This window comes from Fonticula alba (assembly GCF_000388065.1).
Source record: "Fonticula alba strain ATCC 38817 unplaced genomic scaffold supercont2.3, whole genome shotgun sequence".
NCBI classification, from domain to species: Eukaryota; order Rotosphaerida; family Fonticulaceae; genus Fonticula; species Fonticula alba.
In genome coordinates this window covers 2474622-2484458 of record NW_009242973.1, presented here as the reverse complement: position 1 = coordinate 2484458, position 9837 = coordinate 2474622, and the positions used below count along the sequence as shown (strand labels likewise).

The 9837-nt window shown below is 67.7% G+C and overlaps 2 protein-coding genes and 4 non-coding genes across 6 annotated transcripts in view; 1 reads left to right on the top strand and 5 right to left on the bottom strand.

Annotated features, from left to right (window-relative positions):
- H696_02311 (hypothetical protein) overlaps positions 1 to 571 on the bottom strand; it is a gene marked incomplete at its 5' end in the record, with an annotated part of 5457 nt that extends 4886 nt beyond the window's left edge. The window contains 2 exons of the mRNA XM_009496207.1: positions 50 to 139; positions 421 to 571. Of these exons, the coding sequence (XP_009494482.1) occupies positions 50 to 139; positions 421 to 571 (241 nt within the window). The remainder of the gene's footprint in view (positions 1 to 49; positions 140 to 420) is intronic.
- A 5494-nt stretch (positions 572 to 6065) lies between these two features.
- On the bottom strand, positions 6066 to 7570 carry H696_02310 (hypothetical protein). The gene is made up of 5 exons (XM_009496206.1): positions 7521 to 7570; positions 7298 to 7416; positions 6961 to 7111; positions 6726 to 6811; positions 6066 to 6594 (listed from the first exon to the last, which is right to left on the bottom strand). Exons 1-5 carry the CDS (start codon positions 7531 to 7533, stop codon positions 6289 to 6291), a joined length of 675 nt encoding a protein of 224 aa, XP_009494481.1. The 5' UTR covers positions 7534 to 7570; the 3' UTR covers positions 6066 to 6288.
- An 885-nt stretch (positions 7571 to 8455) lies between these two features.
- H696_02309 lies at positions 8456 to 8543 on the bottom strand. The gene has a single exon. It is a non-coding gene; the product is annotated as a tRNA-Tyr (tRNA).
- A 441-nt stretch (positions 8544 to 8984) lies between these two features.
- Positions 8985 to 9072, top strand: H696_02308. The gene has a single exon. It is a non-coding gene; the product is annotated as a tRNA-Tyr (tRNA).
- Positions 9073 to 9363: 291 nt separating this feature from the next.
- Positions 9364 to 9451, bottom strand: H696_02307. The gene has a single exon. It is a non-coding gene; the product is annotated as a tRNA-Tyr (tRNA).
- Positions 9452 to 9742: 291 nt separating this feature from the next.
- Positions 9743 to 9830, bottom strand: H696_02306. Its single transcript has one exon. It is a non-coding gene; the product is annotated as a tRNA-Tyr (tRNA).
- Between the last annotated feature and the right edge of the window lie 7 nt (positions 9831 to 9837).

The window sequence follows — 9837 nt, the reverse complement described above, 5'->3', positions numbered from 1 at the left end:
GGGAGGGGGGAGGGGAACGAGGAGGGAAGGGGGCAGCACGTGCTCGTACCGGCGAGGTAGAGCTCCTTCAGGGGCGGGCCATCGAGTGCGGCAAGGGAGGCCATCAACAGGAGGAAAGCCGAATCATCGAGAGAATCGCCTGCAACAAGATGGCGAGACAAGCAGATGGCCGGAGGATGCGGTGGTCATGAGTGAGCGGGGGAGAGAGAGACAGACAGACAGACAGATAGATAGATAGAGGGAGAAGAAGGGCCGAAGAAGGGAGGGCCAAAAGGAGAGGGAGAAAAGAAAGGGAGGCGGGAGGAAAGAGGAAGAAAGGAACAGGGCGAGGGAGGAAAGAGGATGGGCGGGATGGGATGGGCCTGCGTGCGCGCGTGCGCGCGTGCGTGTGCCCATGCGATGCAGAACAAGCACACGCACCACTCAGGTCAAGGACCGTCAAGTTGACCAGATCCCCCAGGAAGTTGGAGAGGACGGCCACCGGCGAGGGGCTCCGCCGGTCAGGCGCTGTCGACTCCCCCGCCTCGCCAGGAGGCGACTTGGGGACGTGTGGGCTGTCGCCATGACCCATGAAGAAAGGCTCAGAACTACAAGCGCGCGGAGCAGGGCAGCGGGGGACGGGACAATAGGTCAGCTGACTGAGGCGTGTAGGAGAGAAGGAGGATTGAGGCGCGCGCGCGCGCACACACACACACACACACACACACACACACACACACACACACACACACACACACACACACACACACACGCACAGGTATCAGGGCAGATCTGCTATTGCAGGGGGGAGCTGCGTTGCATATGGAGCGGCAGAGGGCAGGGAATAGCTTGGGGAAAGCTATCGCAGAGGCAGCAGACCCGAGAGCGGAAAGGGGGGGGGAGGGGAGAAAAGCGGAAGTAGAAAGCGCGGGTAGAAGGGCAGGGGAGGGAGTCCGATCGCGGATCGAGTGACGGCAGAGAGGCAACTGACACAGCGCGGGGCCCTGTAGTGGTCGGGTGCGACAAAAAAAGCCCCGACAGTGAGACACGCCCCTCGCCTCGCCGCCAGGCGTGGGGGCGCGGCGGCGGAGGGAAGATCGGTCTCCACACGCGATCGGGTCCGGCGCGAGATCCCCGGTGCAGGGGGGCCGGTCTGGAGGCGGGTGCCGGGGGGGGGGGGGGGGGGGGGTTTCCCGATCGCGCGCCATGCTGGGCCTGCCTCCAGGCCGAGTGTCCCCCGCCGGGCAACGCAGGCCACCTGCGGCGGCCTCCCGCGGGCGGGCCCGGGCGCGAGCGTGAATGTGAATCGGTCGCCATGTGTTCGTGTGCGCGCGTGTGCTGGGGAGGTGCATGCCGCGTGCCGGGTGCATAATTTGCAGGCCGCCCCCCCCCCCCCCCCCAGGGCGGCACATGCGCGGGTGCCGGGGTTCTCTCTGTCGCCCGCCGGCCGGCGTGCGGTCGGATGCTGTGCACCCATGGGGGGGGGGGGGGGGGGCCTGAGAAGGCTGCAAAAGGGGGAGTGCTCGCCCGACAGACTCGTTTCATCTCCCGCACGGGCCCGGCTCGCGCAACTCCGCCTCCGGACGATGGTGGGACTGGGGCACCGGCCGAGGAGGGCACGGAGGGGCCGGGCTCGTCGGGCAACGGCGGCAGGGGCGCCGGCAGGTGGCCAGCCAGCGAGAGCCGGCACAGCAAGGAGGGGCGGGGGAAATTCCCAGCCCGGAGGATGTGTCCCCTCGCCCCGCCGCCAGCCCGGCCACCCCTCCACCGAGCGGGGCTCGGGGCGGAACTACGGGGCGACACGCGCCCGTCCGCCCGCCCGCCCGAACGTCCGGCCTCCGGTCGACAACTCGGTCCCGGGCGTCCCCGCCCCCCCCCCGGCATGCCCAGAAAACTCAATGGCTCACACTGGGCCCGGGCGGGGGGATGCCCGGCCCGGGGGGCATGGGAGGCAAAAATGGTGACTAGTAAACAGGCCGCCGAGGGCCGACCGAGGGAGGGGAAAAGGGGGGTCTATCCGGGCGCCGGGGCGCGCCACGCCGCGTGTCTCGCGCACCCCCGGGCACCTTGACCGTCCCCCAGTACGGCGCGGGGGGGGGGGGGGGACAACCGGGGGGGGCTGGCCCGGGATGCGCGAGACAGGCAATCGCCCGCGAGGCGCCTCGCGGGAGGGCGGCGCGGGGGCGAGAGCGGGGGGCCTGGACGCCCAGACTCGCACGAGGGGTGGGTGTGCCATCTCCCCGGCCCGACCGCCGGGAGGATGGGCGCCCGCGCGCGCTTGCGCGGGAGCCTCTGCACGAGGCACCCCGCCCCAAGTCGCCCCCGGCACCGCCAGGAACCAGGACACCAGGACCCCCGAGCAGGACCCCCAGCAGGACCAGGGCGCGGCCCAGATCACAGCCCTCCCCCGTCTCGCTCTCCCGCCGGCTGGGCCTAGAACCGTCGCTGTCAGGCGGCACTTCGCAGGAAACGCGCCCCAGCCCTCTCGGCCGTGCGCCGAGCGGGGGCGGCTGGTGGCACACGGGGCCCCGATACACACCCCTCTCTGTGGCGGCGACGGCGGCGCTGGCGCCAAAATGAACCCCCGCTCAGCCCGGCCCCGGCCGTGGAAGCCGGTTCCCGGGTAGGGTGCGCACGGTCGGGCCCGAACGGGCCGGAGCTGGCCGCCCGGCGTGTCCACCCCAGGGAGGGTAGTCGGGAAGTGCCATGTCCGCTTGGCAGGACGCCCGCCACGGCGAGGGGGGCGCGAGCGTGAGGGGGGGCACCCGTCCAGGGCTCTGGACGTGCGGCGGGTCGGCTCTCGGCCGAAGGACCAAAAGGCTTCGCGCGACCCGGCCCGGCGGCGAGGCTGGGGCTCCTCCGGACGCCCGTGGTGCCTTTGCTCTCGATTGGCAGATATGAAACAGACCGGACGGGAGACACCCGGCAGGAGGGGGCGGCCGTGCGGACGGGTCTGCGCCGTGAGGGAAAGACGGAAAAAGACCACCAACCGCACCCCGGCCGCATGCCTCCGGCCGAGGGAGAGCCCCCCCCCCCCCCCCCCCCCCCCCCCCCCCCCCCCCCCCCCCCACCCCCCCCCCCCCCCCCCCCCCGCCCCCCCCCCCCGGCGGCCAACACGCCCGGCGCCACTCGGGCGGGCGTGTGTGGGGGGGGATAGCGGGCCCGAAAGGCGCGACTGCCAAGGGGACATTGCTAATGGGTTGCTCAGTTGTCAATATGGAGATCCTCAGGAGAGGGGAGGGGGGCTGGGCAACCGCCATAGGACCCAACATCCAAGACCCACTGCCCGCCACACACGCACGGTGTGTGAGAGAGAGAGAGAGAGACAGAGGCTCCTGCCCGGGTGGCCACGGCTCAAAAAGGACCGGGCGGGGGGAAGACAGACGGCGGAAAGGAAGACGAACCGCCCATTGGCCGGAGTACGTGCTACCACTGGCCGGTATGGCTGCCTGCTGGATTGAAAAAAAGGCCGGCCACTCGCCGTCCGGCAGCCACTCACAGCATTCATGTGCGCTAGCATCCACCTGTTTCGGGCGACCCGCTGGGGTCCGGCGTCGCGATAGGTACCTCCAAAGGGATGCGCCCCCCGCCCCCCCGCCCCCCCGCTCCATCTCCCCTCGGGCACTCGACACGACGTCAGGAGCATGCCGCGGGGAAGTGGGGGACAAGAGGAGCGGCGGGGGAGGGGGGGGGGGGCCCGGGCCGAGGCCTTCACGGATGAGTAGCATGCCTTCGACTGCTGAACGCGCCGTCTTGCACGTGTCCCCCCCCCCCCCCCCACGTACACACATACACACAGCAAGGCCTATCGGGGCCGGGGAGCCAGGGGCGCCGAGGGGGAGAAAGAGGCCCAGGCAGAGAGGTGCCCATGGCCTGGGTGTTCTCGGAGAGCACAGGGACACACCAGCAAACAGCCACACCCCGACTCGGCTCGCCCGGGACGAGCTCGGCCAGCACACAGAGGACTTGGCCCCAAAAGTGGCACCGGGCCGTGCTTGCGCCACAAGAATGCCCCCTTCTCCCGCAAAGCAGGCCCAACTACAAAGAGGGTAGGCCCCACCGTCATCGTGCTTTTCCTGAACACCCTACACCTCCCGTGGGCCAATTCCTCGAGGGGAAGGGGACCGGGGGGGGGGGGGGGAGGGGGGCGGGGCGCGCGCGTGCGTGCGTGCGTATGTTTGCCGTCCGCCTCCCCCCGCCCCCACGCCACTCCACGGAGCGGGGGGCACCTGTCCTGGGGTAGGCGCGGGGTCGGGGAGAGGGGGGGAGCGCCACCACCCGACCATCCAGACGGGGCGCGGAGGAGCCGGAGCGACTGCCCCCCCGCCCCCATAACGTGGCGAAGCCCCGTCAAAGATCCCCCCCCCACACACACGCGCAGCCAAAGCCTGCCGCAGGGAGAAGCAGAGCGAGGCCAGCGGGCGGGCCGAGAAGAGCCCGAAGGACGGGCTAACCAATGCCCCAGCAGTCGCTCAAAATTACCCTCTCACCCGATGCCAGATCAATGGGGAGCTTGAAAATACCAACTCCAAATGAAACACCACACTCCGAGCACAGCCAGCAGACACACACGCCGAATAGCGGCAGAGCGGCACGCACGCCGAAAAGGTGCGGCCGCCCGAGCGCAGCCGAACGCACGCGAATGCCCCCCGCGCCTCTCGCACGGGCGCACGCACGGACACACGCAGGACGGACACGGTCAGCTGAAGGCCAGACTTCATGCCCACGTCCATCCGCCCGGCCCCGCCCCACCCTGTCGGCCCAGCCAACGCCGGGCCCTCGGGTCGCCGCACATCATGCGCCGAGTGGGCCCGGAGCCCGGGGACCGGTCGGATGGCAACCGACACCCCCTTCCGGCGAAGGGCCAGGGATAATAATATATCCCCCCCCCCCCCCCGCCTCGGCTCGCGGCCCTCCCCGAGCCAGGTGGCGCACGGTTGGAAGACCGCACCCTCAAGCGCCGCGAGATTCGTTGGCATGCAGCCTGGAGACCTGTATTTTTCAGGCCTCCCATGCATGAGCGCCCTGCTAGTGTCAATGGACCCCCGGAGGCGGGGTGGACACCGGGGGGGGGGGGGGGACGCAGCGTTCCCGGTGCGCGCGCCCTTTGGACCGAATTGCGGCACAGCAAAGGGCATCCGGGCGCGGCTCTCCCGCTCCCCCCCCCCCCCCGGGCGGGAGGCGCAAAATGCTCGAGACCCGCGGTCCAAAAAGAAAAGTCCCCGCGCTGTCGCCAGTATGCCTGGCTCCTGCCCCCGGGCGGAGGCAAACACCAGGGACACCGGTTGCCAGGAAAGGTGCAGCCCCTGCCACTGCACCACGCCGGCCGGCCGGGAGAGAGGGAGCGGGGGCGGGGGCGGGGAGAGAGCACGTTACGCCGGAGGAATACTCCACCACGCCGCGGCCCCGCCGCCGGTGTCCCCTCCCCCCACCGCGGAGGACCGTACATTCTCAGGAAGGCCAATGGTGCAGAACCCGGAGGCGACCACACCCTCCCTCAGCCCGGGGACGGGGGCATGTGGCGCCTTTTTTCTTTCTTTCTTTTTTTTCCTGGCCGGACGCCCCCCCCCCCCCCCCCGAGGCCGCGGGCCCAACCGTGTCGCTTGGCCCCCCGGGAAGGGCGGACCTCCCTCCGGAGCAGGGAGAACAACCCACCACCGGGCCGCGGTGAAGCATGCTCATAACGCCGGCCGTAGCCGTAATCGCCCCAGCCCGCGGCCCTTAACTCGCTTGGAGTGCCTGGGCGTGTGATTTGCATTCCTTCTCAGATGATGTGGCACATGATCCCCCATGGCACATACTGTCCATCCACCGGGCGGGCTGTGCGGCGCTCCAGTTCTCCTTCTCTGCCTTCCCCCTCCTCCTGAGCTCCCCCCCCTGTGAGGAAGATACTCCGCCCGGCCCTGCCCACCCCCACCCCCCGCCTCTCGCCAAGGGAATCCACCCGCGAGAACCACTCGCGCCCTGCTCCCTGGCCCCGCTCCTTTTGCCAGAGTCGCGGTCTTTTTCCACGTCCCAACCACTCGAGGAGGAGAGGGGGCAGAGCTGAGGCCAGCTGCTTGCTCATTGGGGCGTGGGGGGGGGGAGAGAGGGGGGGATTTCGTATATTAATGTATCAAGAAAAGGGTGGCACCTTCTCCGCATACACACGCATCCCAAACGCAGGGAAGGGGTGGAGGAAAAGGGGTGGGGGAGGGAGAGAAGAGAGCAATTGCTGCTCCAAGGGACAAGGGAGAGAGAGAGAGGAAGGGGGCGGCCTGGGGCGGACCGGCCCCGCGCCGAGGGGAGGGGGCGGGCGTGCACAGACACTTACATGAAGTCATAGTCGTCGCCGGCCTCGTCCTCATCGTCGTGGCTGTCGAAGGCGTCCTCCTCGCCGCCGTAGTAGTCCATCAGCTGCGAGCCGATGCGGTCGTCCTGGCGGGCGACATCCGGCAGCTTGGAGGCCGCGGTGGCGGCCTTCGGGGCGGCGGTCTTGGCCCGGACGTCAACCTTCTTCTGGTTGGCCATGCGCGCGAGCATGGAAGACAGCTGGCGCAGGTCGTGCTCAGAGGCCTCGGAGGCGGTCTTGCGGAAGAGACGCTCAAGGAACTCGGGATACATGAAGCGAAGCTTCTGCAGTTGCAGGTGAGCGGGTGTGCGTGGGTGGCATATGCGTGCACATATGTCACAGGCAGTGTGAGGGGGGCCCCCCGCGGTGTGTACATGCGCTCGAAGAAGGGCGGGCAGTGTGTCGCAAGACGGACCTTGATCGGGGCGATCTGGCGATCAATGTTGGAGGCGAGCTCCTCCATGCCGGCCTTGGTCCGATCAGAGATGGTGGTCTTCATGTCTAGATGCACGGGGGGGGGGGGGGGGGGAAGAGGGGGGGGGGACATGGATCAGCTACAGGGCCTCCGCGGGGGGGGGGGGGGGGAAGAGAGGGAGAGGGGACTGCCTGGAAATGCTGTCGGTGCGGCAAGCAAGAGAAGAAGGGCGCACCACCGAACAGGTCGGACGCGGCGTTCCAGTCGGCGTCAATCTGCTCCTGGACCTGGGCAGCGCGACGCTCGGCCGCAGGGGCCGGGGCACTGGCGGTCTGCTTGTTGGCCTTGGCGGCACGGGCGGCGGCGCGGGCGGCAGCGGCCTCGGCCTGCATCGATCCAATTTGGGCCAACAGGGAAGGGGAGGTGGATAAGAAGCGGGCTCCGGTCAATGAATGTGCCCATCGCATGGCCATGGCCTCCGCTCGCCCCATTGCCACGACGGGGGCGCCAGCAGGGGTGGCGGCCGGGGCCCAGGGCTAAACCCGCCCTCGGTCGGGGACCGGGGTGCGTACCTCGAGCTTGGCCTTCTGCTCCTCCTCGAGGCGACGCTGCTCAGCGGCCTCCTCCAGCTCGCGCTGGTCATCGAAGGCGGGGGCAGCATCGTTGAGCTTCACCTCGAAGTCGTCGTTATCTGGGGAGAGGAAGCCGGGGTTCGCACGGTCAGTCACGGTGGCCTCGGTCTTTTGCCGAGTGCCGGCATCGGCCCAGGCCGCAAGGAATGGGCAGGCCACGCACCCCAGTCGTCCATGGTGTGCTTGTGTAGAAAGAAGGCGCTCTGAGAGGGCCGCGGCCGCCGGCCGGAGTCCGCCCCGGGGAGGTTGTTCGGGGCATGCGCGCGCGCGCGCGCGCGCGCGGCCGCGTGCGCAGAGCATAAACCCACAATGGGGAGCAGGTGTGCGCGTGTGAGCGCGTGTGTCCGGGTCTGGGGTCCCCTGCCCACCCTGTCCCCGCCCCCCCCTCCCTGGTGGCCGCGCCTGCGGAACAGGGACGAGGGGCCAGTTCCCCGGGACAGAGAGAGAGGGGGGGGGGGGAGGCCCGGCATGCAAATCTCGCCCAGGCCCAAGTGCCCCGTCCCTTCTCGCCGGCGCTTTCCCTGGGCGAGACTGAGGAAGGGCTGGGAAGAAAAGACCGAGCGGAGGGAAAGTGGTTTCCGGGGGGGGGGGGCAAAGGGGGGTGCCTCCGAGTACCTGTGGAATGTTATTCCTGTATCACGTCCCTTTTCTAGAAAACTCAGCGAGAGCACAGTATACAGTCTACGACTGCAGACTGTCCCTCCCTCGTGCGGTTAGGATCTCCGCGGTCTGGGGAGCCCACCCACCCGCCACGAGGGGCCCCCGAGGGGAGAAGGAAGGGACACGGGAAAATGCACATCCACGGATGCGCAATGCAGGCACATCACCCGGCCCCCCCCGCCCCCGGGTGTTCGAGACTCAGCCATCGGTCCCTCTGGTGTGCCGCCACCGGCCTTTCCCCCCCCCCCCCCCTCTCCTTCCCCGCGGTCCAAGTCGCCCCTCTCTCTCCTCGTGGCTTCCTGTCCTCCTCCTCCTCCCTCCGGGTTCTCGGAGGAACCCCGGCTGTTTGTCGCGCAGTCCCCCCCTCCTCCTCACCGTCTGGCAACGATGAGCGGCAGAAAACCGACTGCAGGCGCCCTGAGCCGCAAAAGGGTAGTGTCCAACCAGCCGGAATCGAACCAGCGACCCTCAGATAATTGCTTGTAACCGCTACAGTCTGATGCTCTACCAATTGAGCTATGGTTGGCTGGCAGAGCGCCAGCATCTGGTGCTCAAGTCGCTTCGGAATTTCGAAGTCACCTCACGAGACACCTTCTTACCTTCCTCCATCCCTTGCCTGAGTCCCGCAAGGGCCGCGGATATGTGCTTCAGGATGGCAGCAGTGGAGGGTGGAAGACAGGCACTCTTTGGCACTGCTTTCACGTCTGGCCAGCTGCCACGGTTTCCCGGGGGCCATGCTGAGAAGCCGTGCGGCCCATTCCCCCCCGCCCCACAGTGTGGCCGCTGCGTCTCATTTCGCCCGGCGCCGAGTGGCAGAGGGGTCAGGCTCTCAGTAACAGGGTGGACAGGCGCGCCGCCCCCAAGCCGGGGGAGGCTGGCAGGTGCCTGAGGGAAAAAGGCGAGGCGCGCCAGCGGCTGGGCAAGCACCTGAATCTATTTAAGACGTTTTGGGTGTCTGACCTCCCAACCAACCATAGCTCAATTGGTAGAGCATCAGACTGTAGCGGTTACAAGCAATTATCTGAGGGTCGCTGGTTCGATTCCGGCTGGTTGGACACTACCCTTTTGCCGACAACAGGTGCGCCTCTAGGTAGGAGGGGATGGGGGGAACTTTTTTTTAGCAAGGAGAGAGAAATGGGTGGGCGGACACCCCGGGGGAGATCAAAGAGACATATCATGTCGGACAGACGCTCTATCCCGACACCACACCCCAGGAGCACGCGTCTCTCTCCCTCTCTCTCTCTCTCTCTCTCCCCCTGGTCCTCTCCCTCACACCCCCTCCCCCCAGCCCCCTTGATGACTCCTCGTGCAAAAGATGCGTCAGGCCAAACGATCAAAAGGAAGGATCCAACCAGCCGGAATCGAACCAGCGACCCTCAGATAATTGCTTACAACCGCTACAGTCTGATGCTCTACCAATTGAGCTATGGTTGGTTGAACCGGCACTTGATTTCTCAGAACATAAAGGACTCCTGGAGCTTACGGCGCAGACAGGAGAAATATCTCCAGGTGGCAGGGACTGCGAAACGGAAGCCGTCGTGGACGCGCGCACGCACACGCACGCGCACACGCACCGCCACCAATCGGAGGTTACGTGTGACTGTGTTGCGGTGTGTGTGTGTGTGTGTGTGTGTGTGTGTGAGGATATGGATGTGGTCCACATGCAAGGTGACGAGAAAAGAGAAAGGCGGGCCCGCAAACGGCGCCGGGGGCAAAAGAGTAGTGTCCAACCAGCCGGAATCGAACCAGCGACCCTCAGATAATTGCTTACAACCGCTACAGTCTGATGCTCTACCAATTGAGCTATGGTTGGCTGGCAG

Excerpts from the sequence above, each read along its gene's own strand:
- H696_02310 (XM_009496206.1), bottom strand. Across the intron at positions 7,112-7,297 it reads AGCAGAAGGCCAAGCTCGAG|GCCGAGGCCGCTGCCGCCCG; the intron begins GTACGCACCCCG and ends GGATCGATGCAG. Across the intron at positions 6,812-6,960 it reads CGCGTCCGACCTGTTCGGTG|ACATGAAGACCACCATCTCT; the intron begins GTGCGCCCTTCT and ends CCGTGCATCTAG.